This window comes from Papio anubis, chromosome 12 (assembly GCF_008728515.1).
Source record: "Papio anubis isolate 15944 chromosome 12, Panubis1.0, whole genome shotgun sequence".
Classification (NCBI taxonomy): Eukaryota; Metazoa; Chordata; class Mammalia; order Primates; family Cercopithecidae; genus Papio; species Papio anubis.
In genome coordinates this window covers 32,748,043-32,763,886 of record NC_044987.1, presented here as the reverse complement: position 1 = coordinate 32,763,886, position 15,844 = coordinate 32,748,043, and the positions used below count along the sequence as shown (strand labels likewise).

The 15,844-nt window shown below is 37.5% G+C and overlaps 1 protein-coding gene and 1 long non-coding RNA gene across 3 annotated transcripts in view; one reads left to right on the top strand and one right to left on the bottom strand.

Moving 5' to 3' along the window:
* Positions 1–7,141: 7,141 nt before the first annotated feature.
* The window catches only part of LOC103877845, an 82,905-nt gene continuing 74,202 nt past the window's right edge, over positions 7,142–15,844 (top strand). The window contains exons 1-3 of one of the 2 annotated variants that reach the window (XR_002517181.2): positions 7,142–7,196; positions 9,969–10,178; positions 11,593–11,745. This is a non-coding gene — a long non-coding RNA (uncharacterized LOC103877845). Of the gene's footprint in view, positions 7,197–9,968; positions 11,746–15,844 lie in introns of both variants that reach the window. The other variant, XR_004177391.1, reaches the window with a different exon arrangement.
* TRPC6 (transient receptor potential cation channel subfamily C member 6) overlaps positions 7,745–15,844 on the bottom strand; it is a 132,090-nt gene continuing 123,990 nt past the window's right edge. The window contains exons 10-12 of the mRNA XM_031653018.1: positions 11,237–11,320; positions 9,889–9,964; positions 7,745–9,343 (exon numbers count right to left, since the gene is read on the bottom strand). Of these exons, the coding sequence (XP_031508878.1) occupies positions 9,192–9,343; positions 9,889–9,964; positions 11,237–11,320 (312 nt within the window). The 3' untranslated portion in view covers positions 7,745–9,191. The remainder of the gene's footprint in view (positions 9,344–9,888; positions 9,965–11,236; positions 11,321–15,844) is intronic.

Below are 15,844 nucleotides of genomic sequence, written 5' to 3'. Positions count from 1 at the left end.
AATTTAGAAAGTTTATTTTGCTAAGGTTGAGGACATGCCCATGACACAGCCTCAGGAGATCCTGACAACATGTGCCCAAGGTGATTGTGTTATAGCTGGTAGTCAGACAGACATGAACAGGCAGGAGAAGGTCCCCCTCAACCGGGAATGTCAGGCAACCATCAGGTGATGGACAGCTATGAAACTATCTCTAAAATAATTGGTTGCAGCCGGCACCAGGGAAAGGTGGTCTCCCTATAAACAGAAACACCTGAAACTGGTAATCAGCAGCTTCCTGACAAGATCTCAGGAGTTGGGGGAATGGGCTCAAGCGTGCACATTAAGAGGCAAAAAAAAAAAAAAAAATCGCAGAATTTAACTGGTATCGGACCTTCTGGGGACGTTTGACTGGTAAGGGAAGAACGCCTCAAGTGAGCATGCATACAGCTCCAGTAAACACACTGCGCATGTGTCCGCTGCCAAGTGCTAGCAGGCCGCTGTGCATGTGGACAACCCACCCCAAGGGAAGAATCAGGGCAGAAGTAGCACAAGATCCTGGAAGCATGCCAGTGAGTCGGAAGGCAGAATTGTGCACTTCATCTCTCAAGTCACCCACTTGGCCCTCTTCCAAGTAAGTGTACTTTACTTCCTTTCATTTCTGCGCTAAAGATTTTTGATAAACTTTCACTCCTGCTCTAAAACTTGCCTTGGTCTCTCACTCTGCTTTATGCCCCCTTGGTCGAATTCTTTCTTCTGAAGTAGCAAGAATTGAGGTTACTGCAGATTCGTAAGGATTTACCACCGCTGACAGCCAGGACACAGCTTGGTTTTGTCCGTATTAGGGACACATGAGACATCAATCAATATATGTAAGATGTACTTTGGTTCTGTCCGGAAAGGCAGGACAACTCGAATCAGGAGCTTCCAGGTCATCAGTAGATTTAAACATTGTCTGATTGGCAATTGGTTGAGCTATTACCAGTAGAAAGGAACGTCTGGGTTATAAGGGGTTGTGGAAACCAAGATTTTATGTAGACGAGGCCTCCAGGTAGCAGGCTTCAGACAGAGTAGATTGTGAATATTTCTTATCAGACTTAAAGAGTCTGTTCTACCAGTAATTCCAAAACACAGGAGGGTATAATAAAGCATTCTAGCTCCCTGTTCACATCATGGTCTTAATGAGTTTTTAAGGATAACTTTGGAATGTCCTTGGCTGAGAGGAGGGGCCCATTCAGATAGTTGGGCAGAGCTTAGAATTTATTTTTGGTTTAGAGAGTGAATAAATCACATGTTGCTGGGCAGCCACAAAGTCCGAGGAGCTCTTCCAAGCATGGAGACACATAAAAGTCATTGGAATGAAAATGGCATTAGATACTTCTCTTGCAAAGCACAGGTCAAGACACATGGAGTACTGCATTATTTCGATTTTCTGATAATGCATTTCTTATGGATATTTTTGCAATTCTCATGAAATACTGGAAAATACTAGAAGGCTGTAGGCCTGGTGCCTGCTTCGAGAGGAAGGAATGGGGGATGATTTAGATTATCTCATTGGATGCAGTCAGCAGCAGGTAGGTTACAATTAATGTCTAGATTGTAACACTAAGAATAAATGAATTGCTGGAAAAGTTATGTCCTCATGTCAGCCTCAGGCCAGACTTCTTATTGGAAAAAGTTTATTTTAAAAAATAACTGCTGATCCTGTGACATATTAAATGTCTTTTACCAACCACAATATTGGAGGATTTCTGGCTTGTCCTGATTGATAGTAATTCAAAGGCTATAAGGGGCCATAACTGTGCCTCACACAGATTTTCTTTATAAACTCCCCCGGGGCTCTTAAATCATTAGTGAGATGTTAGTGGTTTAGGAGAGAAACACCTACCCTAAGTTCAAACCTAAATGTTTTGGGGATTTGCAAGAAAAAGTAATTAGGTCTCAGAGTGGACAGTATCAGGCAGAAGTGATGAAATTGAGATAGGTTCTTTGTGTCCTGCTTGTCAGTGAGGCTAAATGTCAAATGAACTAATGACACAAGGTATGGATTAATTCTATCCTATTAGTAGATCATGAAAGACAACTGGATCATGGCTCCGAGGCGGCCTGATAGACTAGACCCATAAATGGACTAGCAGAAAAAGCTGGCATGTGATTCGTTGATTGTTTACTTCCACTTCTTCAGCCAAAAGATAGCTTTCTTATTAAACAAAAGTATGAGTGAATGAGTCAAAAGTCATCACCTTCAAAGACGGAGATGCAAATCACTCAGGAGCCACGTAGTGACTGGACAATGTCAAGGCTTTCTTACATGGATTTGGTATGCCCTCCACAAAATAGGATGAAACCACAAGCTGTGGCAGGTGAATTAACCCAACACAAATTAGTCCAGGCTTCATTCTCAAGGGTTGTATAGCTATCTAGGATGAATAAATTAAGATGGGCATCATGGAAGTAGGTTGTATTAATCAGGTCTTTTGCTTATAGACTACTTGTATTCTGTTTCTAGTACTGTTACTGGCAGTAGCCCCCAGAACACTGCAATGAATTTCACAGGTTTCAAATAAAAGTTTTGTGAGCTGGACCTAGTATGGGAGTTGCCCTAAGCCATCTTATGAATGATACTATTATAAAATGATACAAATTATCATGCTCAAAAGTAATAAAAGTGATTTGAATTTTTCCCACATATTGCTCAAATGTGACTCATCGTTTTCAAAAATGGCAAATATGTGGCATGAGGGCCAACTTCCCATGGCCATGGCAAGCATTATTCAATGTCTCTATGTCATTCTTTCCTACCAATTCTGACTGGGCCTCAGAATCCTTAGCACAATGCACTAGACATGATGTACCAAGTGATCAGAGAAACATGAGTTAGAACCTCAGTTTCAATAGATTTGTGAGGTTTAAGGGAGAGATGTTTAAGACAGAGTGGAAAAAGAAATTTTGAAGCCACATGCTTTCTCTATGATTGCTAGTATTAACTGAATGCTTATCATCAGCCTAAAATGTATTGACTCATTTAATCCTCACAAAAACTCAATGTAGAAGATATTGGTGTTTTGTTTTTCACCTGTAGAATTGGGATAATGAGGTCCAAAAAGGTTAAGAAAGTTGGTGAAGAGTATACAGCTATTGTCAGAGCTGGGATTTACCCAATACTTCTGGCTATAGATGCTATACTCTGAACCATTGGCATGAAAAGAACTCAGAGATAAATAATATAGAGAGACTAGGGAGAGACTGAAATCATTGAAATGAAGAAAAAAAGAATATAAAAGGGTATGTGGGAAAAGAAAAAGATCCATATTTATAATTTTTGATAGAATTATAGATAGCTGTGTTTTGAAAAATGTCTTTGAGCATATATACAATTACATATATATGTGTTCTTTGGCTATCCATTGTATATCATGGCAGACTTTATATATATATGTGTGTGTGTGTGTGTGTGTGTATGTATACATTTTTCCCAATGTTAACAAAGAGTAGCAACAACAGGACATGTTAACATTTTTCAAAATATAAGAAGACACTTTACAATTTGACCTTTTCCAATGATTCTGGTGAAAGTCCATTTTCTGAAGAAGAGTGAAGGGTAAATGTCACACGGCTGAATCACAGACTACTAAAAAGGTTAAAGCATTGCCACAGTTCTTTTAGCCTGAGACATAATAATAAGTAAACTTACTTTATTTTGAAAAAATTGTTCCTATGGTGGTATAAGAGTATCTTTTCATAGACAATAATTAGCACAAAAATGCAGGGACGTGAAATTCCAAACTCACTTCCTGAATGTCAGCATCAAGGTTTTCTTTCATTATTTAGGGGGAAAAAAGTGTGCTTTCGATGCATTTGCGAGAGGATGTACCTCTCTGTCAACTTTTGATACACTGCTTCTACAGTTTATCAATGTACAATGATGAAAGCCTTGTGACTTCCAGGGTGGACATTAGAAAAAGGTTAAAAATTCATTCGATTCTATACAAACCAGTTGTTATTATCTGAATACTTGTGTCCTCCCCGAGTTTATATGTAGAAATCCTAACCCCCAATGTGATGGCATTTGAAGATGGGGCCTTTGGGAGGTGATTATATCATGGGGCCACAGCTCTCATGAATGGGATTAGTGCCCTTATGAAAAAGGCCCTAGAGGACTCACTTGCCCCTTCCTTCATGTGAGACATGGCGAGTGGACACTATCAAAAACCAGAAAGTGAGCCCTTATCAGACACTGAATCTGCCAGCACCTTGATCTTGGATTTCTCAGCCTGCAGAAGAGTGAGAAATAAATTTCTGCTGTTTATAAGCTATCCAATATGGTATTTTATTTTAGCAGCCCAAATAGACTAGAATATCTATCTTTCTTCTGTTTTTTCTTCAGTGTTCCAGGTAACATTATACTTACGAAGTATTACAGTCATTATGAATATATGATCTTCTTAGTAGATAAAATTACCTTTGCCATTGAATAAAGTGCCTTTTGATACGTAATTTTCATGAAATTTTGAAAAATATGAGCCACTATATCTGTGATCCACTTATATTGGATAAATTGATTATCCATCAAGTGGCACTAATATTAAAAAAAGAAATGATCATACAGTCAGTCAGTGTCTCTAGCTATTTACTCAGCTACACAAAAATCTCTAATTTAAAATGGAATATTTTTGATAGGTCTTATCATTAAATCCATCCCAGGAAAGCGTTTTTGAAAAGCGCTTCTGGTAACTTTGATAGCTGTAGCTATGAACACAGAGTAAGGAAGAAAATTCAAGCAATTATTCCAAGATTCATGAAAAGAAGAAATGAATTTGCTTTAATTACCAGGTCTTTTAGAGAGTCTGTGCTGTGTCTCTCACCTCAGCTAACCACATATAGAAGTAAAGACTTGGACTAGCATTCCATGTTTTGTACAATAACAGATAACAGCTGAAGTTTCAGTTTCCATCCATTTAGGGTTCTGGGCTGCACTACTGCACAACCTTGGTTTAACCTGGAAACATGTGCTGTCTACATCAAAGGGCAGAGACTTTAAAGTGTAGGAATTCATATTCAGCACCATTCATCAGATCTGCCAGGATGACTGGCATGATGCTCACAAACCCTGCTTGGCACACAGTGATGAAGGAGGGTTTCAGAGCCAAGAAGGAGATGATATTTATGTGTTCAAATCAGAACTGATGCGGGGCATGCTTAGAACGTACCACCTGGAGAAACATCATCTGTGTCTGGGGCTCTTCCTTGGTCTGAAGCTGGTAATCAATCCTGACAGTGATTTCAGTAGGGGACTGGCTGGCAGGCAAATACTGACATATAGTCTCTCCATTTTAATTGAAAGTTCAGTTTGTTTTCACTATTCACATGGCAGTAAAATTCTTTCATACCGAAACAGTCCTGGAAGGGTGGGAAAGACCGTCCAAATAAAGTGAAAACATTTGCTCCTGAGTCAATCCATTCTCCTCACTGACTCATAGCCATTGCATTTACTATTGCTTGCCGAAGAACTCCCTAAATGTCCCACACTCGTGGCCAGCTCTTGGTTTTGCTCATACTGTCCCTGCCAAGAAATATACATCTCCATCTTTTATTCTTTTTTTATAACTATGACAGGGTTCAGGACATGCTACTCGAAAATATGGCACCCTAGCATATTGAATATTTTGAGCTGAAGGAATTCAAGAAACAGCAGAAGCAGGAAGGTTATTCTCACCTTCCCCTCATCCTTCTCTCCTGAAGCAGGTTTCCCTTCCTAGGGAAAATTCTTTCCAGGGAAAACTTAATGATCTTCCACTGAAGCAGGTCATGAGACCCTCATTCCAGAAGTGTCCTTCCTATACATGGAAGACAGGAAACTCCTTATCTCTGAAGACATGGGGTCACAGATAAGACACACACACACACACACAGGCTTCACATCTCTCAAAGCCCCAGGCCTTATTGGCTTATTGACTGTAAATAGATTTCTGTACCCTATATTTAATCACATACTTAATCACATCAGTGGTTTTTCAAAGATACTCAACTTTACCCAGACCCCTAAAGAGAATGTTATAGATAGATCATAAATGATTAAAAGAATAAAAGACTCTTGTTATAGAACCAAAGAATAAGAGAAGAATTTGAACAGGCCTTGCTAAGTTCCCACCACTTCAGTACCATTACATAATACCCCCCTGTCCAATTCTACTCTTCATCAAACTTAACATAAAAATACATAAGTTTAAGGGTTTCTTTGAGTCCTCATTTCTGAAGGCTCTTGTGTCACATAAAACACAGTAAATAAATTTGTACGCTTTTCTTTGGTTAACCTGTCTTTGGTCATAGAGGCCTCAGTCACGAACATAGGATGAGTGAGAGAGATTTCTCCTCCCCTATATCTACAATCCTTTTGAAACCAAATCCTCTCTTAACCCACAGCCTTCTTTGCCTAATGCTCATTTTTCCCTAGACTGGACATATAACAGAAGCTAGGGTGTTCAGGTACCACGTATTCTTCCTCACCTAGAAACTTAAATATAAGCTACACAATGAGACGACCGCTCTTCCATAGGGCTCATCAAGACCTACAATGAATGCGAGGCAGGCATAGTGTTCATTTCTGGCTTTGACACTCCATGTATAAGTTACCTAGCCTCTAACTCCCTCAGTTGTCTCCTTTCCAAAATGAGAAATGTGATAGCATTTACCTCATATAGTCATTGTAAGCATTAAGTTAGATTACATTTGATAATTCATAGAAAATATTTAACATTTCTCATACTTGTATCAAGGCCCATTACCCCATTTGGTTGCAAGTACCTTGAGTTCATTTTCTTCTCCTTTCAATCCCTGGTAGTTTTAAGCAGACAGCAGTTTCTGTTAATTTCTTTGATATGCCTCATAAAATCATACTGAGTTTGTGCTATTTCTCAGTTTCAGAGTAATAAGAGCAGCAGAGAGGAAACCCAGGCATTGATGGACAAAAACGAGGACTTTGTTCTATTCGTTGGTGGTGAATCTGTGGTGAGACGGTGAAGAGTGGGCAGGGCTCAGCCTTTGGGGAGCAGCTGTGTGGTCACAGAGAAAAGCAGCGCTGCTTCATCCTCTTCATGGGTGCATGAGCCTCCAGAAAGCATCCACTCGGAGGGGAGAAATAGGATGGAGAGAGCAACTGGGATAAAAACGTTTCAACTTATCATCTTAGTTTCAAAGATGAAGACGACTGCGACGTGAAGGTAGGATTTAAAACCAGTGGTCTTGAGACTTTTCCCAGGCTTATGACCACCTTTTGGCAATGTGCCTGTAATTAAGCTCTTGTCAGAATTTTAAAAGATTTCTTAAAATACGTTTAATTTCCTTTTTCATCTTCCAACTTAGAAGAAATGCCAATTATTCTAAGTTGGAAGATGAAATTCGAAGAGATGTCAATTAAGTTGCACTTTGATGAAAATCTGACTTTAGGACATTAATTTGAACCATAGGAGCCACCAGGAAAGTAGTGCCTTTTGCTGAGGAACCCACAGTCATGCCTGTTGAGTTTCCCAAAACTTATATCTTGTCAAGTCAATCCAACTTAGAAGACACTGAGGAATCTGAATATCTTTTCTTGAGTCTTCTGGAGTCAAGCCCATGTGCTGTCATAGAGCATCCTTGGGATGAAGGTCCATCTCTTGCATGGCACAACACACACTTTTTGTGGATGTTAGACTATTTTAATTTGCTGATAGTGCATTTAGTATGAGGTTGACTTTTTACAACTGCTGATTCAAATATTGTCACAAAATATTTGAAAATTGATCTTTACGTATCACCAAGTAACTTTTCCATAAGTAACATCCACAAATACAAAATCACTGGATATAAATTTTCAGCTGTATTTTCTGATCTGCTTACATAACTATTCTTTGATTTAAATTAAGCCAAAGTCGGAGCTAAAACAGATTTTCTGCGACCATTTCATCTTTAAGATGAAGTTAAAGATCTGCATTTGAAATCTCCTGTTATTGAATTGGTAGTAGCATTTCCAGTTGATGTCCATCATCCTCTGAATGCCAATGGTCTCTGAGTAAACATATGAACCTTCATCTCTTTTAGTTGTTTAAGACACCACTTCACATGATCAGTAAATAACAACAACCACCTCTTGATAAATGCGCATGAATGCAAATTCCTGTTTTATATATTTGGGTAGGATAGAACATATTGAAAATAACAGATAAGTATTTACAAATTCCCACTTTATTTTTCCCCTTTACATTCAATGGCTAAGTGTGGGAATTCATCTGTAAATGCCCCCAGAAATGGCACAAAATTGTGCTATAATGGAACCAAATAACCACAATGTTTGGGGTTTTGATTTTTCTCCAATAAAACGTACTTATTTAGACAGTAATTTTTTAGTCACAATAAAAATTTATAACATAAAGAGCTTTCGTGCGCCCACATTAGCCACAAAATAAATAGGGCAATTACTTTATGTATGTGTGTACACATTTATATGTGTGTACACATTTATATGTGTACACACATATTTATGTATGTATGTGTGTGTGTACACACACACACACACACACACAACTGGATCATGTTTCCAGGGTTCAGTGGAGTAAAAACTTTTTTCATTGTTAAGTGTAATGTTTTCAAATAGATGAATCAGGAAATTTTACATAGATATAAGCCCATTTTGTATGAACAGTATCAGTCATGTGCTTTGAGGGGTAAGTAGGGTAAATGGTGGTTAAACAGCATTCTAAAGAAAGGACTAAAGCATTCTAAAGGCCCATGGACGACTCTTTCCAAAATTTCAGAGCTGGGAGTCCCCAGCAGGGGATCCACAGAGCAGGGGAAGAGGAACCTGAAATAACCTTCAGAGGAAAAACTGCATGGGGAATAACGTAGGTCAGCCCCTGTCTGCTGGGACCCATTTTCAGGCAGACACTACATGGCAATGACATCATCACAACAGTTATATCCAAGAAAGCAGTTTATAAAACAAGCACCAAACAACTGGACATAATTTTCATCATAATCTACAGCCTTTACCCTGAACAGTGGAGTTTAATCACCAAAAAAAATTAGATACTAGGGTTCCAGAAGATAGGATGGCCCAAGGTATCATTTAACTTCTTCTTGTTTAAAAGGTGGGCACATTGGCACTTAAGAAAATAAATCAGAAAATAATATGGCTTCAAGTGCACAAATAAATATGAATTTCTAAGGAAGTCTTTGCATTATCTATTGGTTTCCTCTTGATTTGGTTCCATGGATAATTTCTCTCCAAGTTCTCTAATAAGTTCTGCTAGGTCTTCTGTATTCTGGGATTTTTCTTCAAGGAGTTCATAGCGGAGACTTGAGATGTCCTGCTTAATTTCCTTCAGTTCCCCTTTGAAAGCAAGAGTGATAAGAAGTCAACTATAAATACTCACTGCAGTGACTCACTAGTGACTGTGGGACAGGAGGAAATCAGCTCTAGTTTCACACACAATTTTATTTTGAATTCTTTGAAAGGAAATAACTTCCTAATGAACCAAGTTTTTGTTTTCTAAGCTCAGTGTTTTGGTGAATGAAGAGATTATAGAAGAATGATAACAAAAGCCCTCAAGTAGGTTAAAACGAAACGCTGGTGAATCATTCAGGGGTTGAGGCAGCAGCCCCTTCCTTGCCTTTCCCACCCACTTCCTCCTCCCTCCAAGTCCACCATAAGAATGAGAGCTTTTTATCTAGCCAGGGGTACCTGTCCCCGCCTGTGGAGAAATAGCCTATTCCCCACCTTTAACAGAATGGTGGCTGGTGAGATCCTGTTCTACTTTGCCCCTTCCTTGAAGTTCACTCTCCCCATGCCCATCTCTGCAGCTCTCCTGCCACTCTGCATCAGGCTCCCGTCCTGACTCACATTCAGGGGCTGATTTGCTTCTGTGTTCAACTCACCTTCGTTCACTTCGTCACTCTCCTTATCTATCTGGGCCTGCAGTACATATCTTTTAATGAGCCTTTTCATTATTTTCTAGAAAACAGAGAAAGGAGAAATCTATGTCAGTTTCAGGTTCATGACAAATCTCTCATTTGGAACAAGTTTCAGAGTCCTCGTCCCTGTAGTGAGCCCTTTGGAAGTGATGGCTGTCAAAGACTAAGATGATTCAGCCGGGATGCATGCGATCGCCACATTTTGCTTTCCTTTTTAAAACAGTCTTCACATCACCTGGGCTAATGACTCAAAAGTGAGTTCTTAGAAAAGAATGTTTAGAGCAAGTATGTAAGCCTTTATGTCCATTGTCTGTATTTGACTTGAAAAGTATTGAAGCAAGACAGTCTTTCAGTAGGGTAGGTAAAAGATATACACTACTGCTCATGGAAATGGGGGATTAAGCTAAGGTCTACTCATTGGAGCCCCACGTCTGACCCACCAAAAAATGGAACCACTTTTTATTTTAAACTTTCTATTAATTTGGGAATGGCTAGTTTCAATGTAATACATTTTTCAAGTACCTGGGCTTCTATCATGCAAACATTGCTTTTACTATATATTTTTCATAAAAAGAAGGCGTCTTAGTGGGTGCTCAGAAAGTCCTGATGGTTTTAGAACTAAACAAAATTTTACACCTAAGCCAAGGTTAAATGATAGATAGTAAAACTCTACCTTCAAGAATCTATTCTAAAGATATGGTTTAGTACATTAACAAGTATGTTCATAGAACTAGTTATATAACAGACGAAAATGAAACTTTAAATGTCCATCAATAAGGAATTATTTTTAGTAAATTATATATTTGTATAAGGGAATATGATAATTCACTGAAATTAATAGGAATATATATTTTGTGGAGAGAAAATCACAAGCTAAAAATGATTACTCATTATATAAGTACAATTAACTCATATAGTATTATATATATGCATTTTATAATATTAAAATATTTGTAAAATTATGCACATCTAGACATATAATCAGCTGGCAGAATTTTCACCAAAAACAAGCAGTCTTTGTTTCTCACTGGTGGAATCTGAAATGAATTTTACTCTCTTATGTTTTTTGTAAAGTTTGCCTTTTTCAGTGAACACGGAGACTCTCAGATCTGTGATTCCAAGACTTTATTTTTTTAACTTATATATCTCTATCACTTACAAAATGCCTGGTACTGGTAATTAATAAATATTTGTTGAATTAATGCATTATTTGATATTGAGAAAAATATCCTAATACTTTAAAGAATCACATAGTTCAAGAATCTAAATATTGCAAATAACTAGTCTTGTTCCTTTAAAAATCCATGCTTACCTGATACTGTCTTGGAGGATTATTGAAACTATTGAAACGGAAATCTTCTGAGCTCCTTACACTTGGTTGCTTATTGTACCCAACCTGTAATTTGAAAAGATTTAGAAATGGATTCCTAAATTTTCTTTCAAATAATATAATGAAATTAGTTATCTAATGAACTAAGAGTCTCATACACACAAATTATCTGTATGTATAGTGCCATTTATTGTGCTTAATATTCTGTCTTCCAAGACAAATCAGTGACATTTTAGGTGTGTTAGGTTAATGGCTATTAGAGGTTGTCTGAGGAGTCTCTTAGACTTTGTGGCTGCCAATCACGCTGTCATGAGAATCACGCTTTAACCTTCTCACAGAGACATCCATGGTAGTCAAAGAGCCAAACAAATTGAGGAAATAATGGTGGTGATCTCAGAAGTCCATTGATGAGGGATCAACAGTGTCACCTGATTACCTAAGACATCCACACCTGCAGCAGGGTCTGATGTGGATCCTGCAGAAACACCAGGGTAAGACTGTGGTGGAACAGAATTCAGTTGCGAAAAAAGCTCTAATTAATGTTTGAATTTTAGACACTGAATACAATCCCATTTGGGCCACACTTTTCAAATGAAAATACATGTACCCAAATAGGCAAATAACAAAAAATTAAAGCAATCTGCAATAAAGGTGGTAGCATACCTTATTAACATGCTAAGAGGATGATTTAAAACCTCTTTAATGCATTTTCTAAAGGAAAAAAAAAACACTGGTTTTACAAAGAAATAGGTAGAAGAACTGAAGCAAAACAAGCAGCTCTAAATTTGCATGTTTATGATACACAACTGTTTCCTAGGGGAAGAGACACCTCGAGATTGTCTTCAAAGATACACAGTGATTCATATTTCCTGGTGATATCTATGTTGTTGTAAGTAAAGCTCAATGAGACTGAATTAAAATCCTTGCATTAACTTCAGTGCTTTGCTTTGATACCTTAAATAGCCACATACTGAATTAAAACAGCTACTCAGACATTCACCTATTGAACAAGTATATATCGAGAGTCCTCAAAATGTAAGCTGCTGTGCTAGGCTCTGTGTATAAATGAACATAAGCAATTATGGTGTAGCTGAGTTATGGTAATAGCTCAATTATGAAAAATATGACAAGATTGATAAGATTAATAATAAACAATATATACATTTGAAAATAATTTAGATAGCATCATTTTTCATGTATCTATTTCCTTTTTCCTTCACTCTAAAATGTCTGTGTCCATATATTTTTACTTATACTGAATTTTAAAATCACTCTGATAAATTATATAATTCATCAAATTAACCAAAGAGAGGCAGTTTAGGTTCTCAAAAAGAGCACTTGATGGGAACCTGAAAGATAAATGCCATCCGGCTTTGCCACAAGCTAGCCATGGAACAGTAGGCAAGATGCTTCAGTGTTCTATAACCTTGTCTGACAATGAAGGAAGTGGTCTAGCTAGCTTCTATCATTCAAGCCCCACCAATTTATAAATTTGTGAAATGCATAAAAACTTCCACATAACATTTTAAATAATATAATGGGAACCCTGGTTTGAAACTATGATTTATGCCTTAAGAATATCATAAAAGGTGAGGACCAGTGTGAAGCTCCCATTAAGCCCATTATGATAAAGTGTGCAGGTGAGGACAGGCTCATAACCATCATGTCTCTGATTTATTTACCATCTATTCATCAACTCACCATTGACATTTTTGGCTAGATAATTCTTCAGTGTGGGTGGTCTCCTGTGCATTATGGAATGCTTAGCAGCATCCCTGGCCCCTCATCTACGGATTAGATGCCAATCACAGCTCCCACCACACCTCATTGTGACAACCAAAAATATCTGCAGGTATTATCAAATGCACTAGATTGGGGTGGAGGGCACAATCACCCATGGCACAGTTAAATGGTGTGAAACTAAATATCTATAAATTCACATGGAACATTTTTATGTGACTAGTTTTTTTTCTAAGTATGAAATACCAAGTTTTGGATGCATATATAACATATTTTATTTTCAGAAAAAAATTCGAGTCAGTTTCTAATACATCATAGAAATTCAGTAAATGTTTCTTAAAAAACGGAATGATACAGAGAAGAGTCAACCTATCCAATAGTGCAAGGAAGTATTATTACCACTTGGTGGCAGAAAATCCTAATAGACAATTATTTAATGTCTGGAAATCCAAGTCTGCAACACTTTTATACATAAAAGAAAATTCAATTTGAAAATTGAATAGTATTTAAAGCTTAAGGATTTGGGTATTTATAGACGGTGCCAACATGTATACTGCCACAGAGGCTGGAAGTGGGAAGCTTGTTGACTATAAGCAGGAAGGACTGGATGCACGTTTTGTTCCTAATATGCAAATAAATACTCTCTCCAATTCTGAATGAACCATTGCCTGCCCCCTTTGTTAATACCTTCTACCACATTTTATGCATTCTTTATTCATTCTCTTTTTCATTTCCTAATAATTAGTTTGATATTAACATTTCTCATCTTGTAGGTTCATTGTAGGATTAGAGTGAGCGACACCAATAATTTGTTTCTAATTCATTAAAAAGAACAAGTAATCTTAAGTCTTTAAAGTTTCTTATATTGCTGGATATAGGAAGAGTTCATGGAGTCACCTATTTCCCACAAGCATTAAATGTCCTGCAGCCAGGAACAGAGCAATGAACTGAAAAGGTATGGACAATATATTCAGTCAGCAGTGAATGTAGATATGAAATGAAGCTGTTTTATACAGGGCTTATAAACATACTGCTCTGAATCAAGTGGATGTTGTTTCAAATTCAGGCTCTGTCACTTGTTTGAAATGGGACTGTAGGCAAATCATTTCACCTCTATATCCTTAGGATCCTCAGATATAGAACAGGGAAAATAGTATTACCCACCTCCCAGAGCTATTACAAGAATTAAAGAGATGAGGTATAGAGAATATATAGCTTGAAATACACTGGACATTCTATAACTGTCAATAGCTATTATTTTGAAAAAAGATAAATATCTACTATGTGGCTTTAGGTCTATTTCATGGTTAACTTTAATCTACACATACCCCTTTACTTATGATGGGGTTATGTCCTGATAAATCCATTGTAAGTAAGGTGAAAATGCACTGAATACACCTAACTACTGAACATCATAACTTAGCCTAGCTGACCTTAACCATACTCAGAGCACTTTCCTTAGCTTACAGTTGGACAAAAGCATCTAGCACAACACCTATTTTATATTAAAGTTATTACACAAAATTTGAATCAACAGTCAAACTTTGAAGTACAGTTTCTACTGAACACATATTGCTTTCACACCATCATAAAGTTGAAAAATCATTAAGTTGAACTATGGTAAGTCTGGGACTGTCTGTAGTCAATTCATCCTAGAGATATTTTGCCAAATATTACTTTTTACTGATGTGCCCAAGTCCATGACTAAGTCCTTCAGGGAATGAACAGTGATTCCCACATTCAGATGAGCATTAAAATCTCCTAAGCTCTACCCTACATGGTTTAAACACCTACCCTAAGACGACAACTGGAATGTGATCTGTTCAGAAGTTGGAACAGGGCAGTTATTCAAGAAGTTATCTGGCATTTTCAGGTTTACACACGTAATAGACTATGGAAGAGTTCAACTTTTAATTTATGCTATCCTTTCAGACTGTATATCTGAAAAGCTAATGCTAGCAACCACCACACTCAATGACCTTTAGAATTAAAGGATATGATTGAAGATAACGAATAGGTCTGCTTATTATATGAAAAGCTAATGCTAGCAACCACCAAAGTCAGTGACCTTTAGAGTTAAAGGATACAGTCAGAGATAATGAATAGGTCTGCTTACCTTGTTTCAAAATGTATTTTTATATATGGTTCATCCTACTTATATCTGTGGTGCACCTGGAGCAGTGTTTGTGCAGCTAACTAAGTACTTTAAAATTCAAGAGGTCAGAGAGAGAAGGCTTGAGTGAATCAGAAATTCACTTACCATCTTAGATATAGATGTTATGAAAATAAGATTAAGCATAAGCCATATGAGTTGGGTAGGAAAGAATGAACCATGAGAGTTTTTCTTAGTATGTATACACTAGGGCCAAACCATCTCATTAGCAATGGGCAAAAATTATTTGAAATATAAATGATTGCCTTAAAATTTTTTCTCAGGAATACAGTTTAATGTATGTAGTAAAACCAAACCATGTGAAATGTATCTCAAGTTTTGTTCACCACAGGCTCATATGGCAAGGGAAAAGAGATACTTGTGTTGATTTAAGCCTCCAAGAATCAAATGCCAAGACTGAGTTGGAAGTATGAGATGTACCCAGGATTATACGTATGGTATATTATATATTAACCACTGTGGTAAATATGTGGGAGCGGGAGAAGGCAGAGAAAGCCTCTCCACTGTGAGGCTCTGCTCACCTGTGAAAGGGGGAGAGGTAAGAAGATTGTCTGGGAAAGTCAGTCAGCCCAATGGGGAGCGGCACATCTCCATGGCTACCACAATACACAATTACACAAAAGGCTCTCTAGATTCTTAAATGGACAGTGGAATCAACGTTTTATTCCAAACTTCAC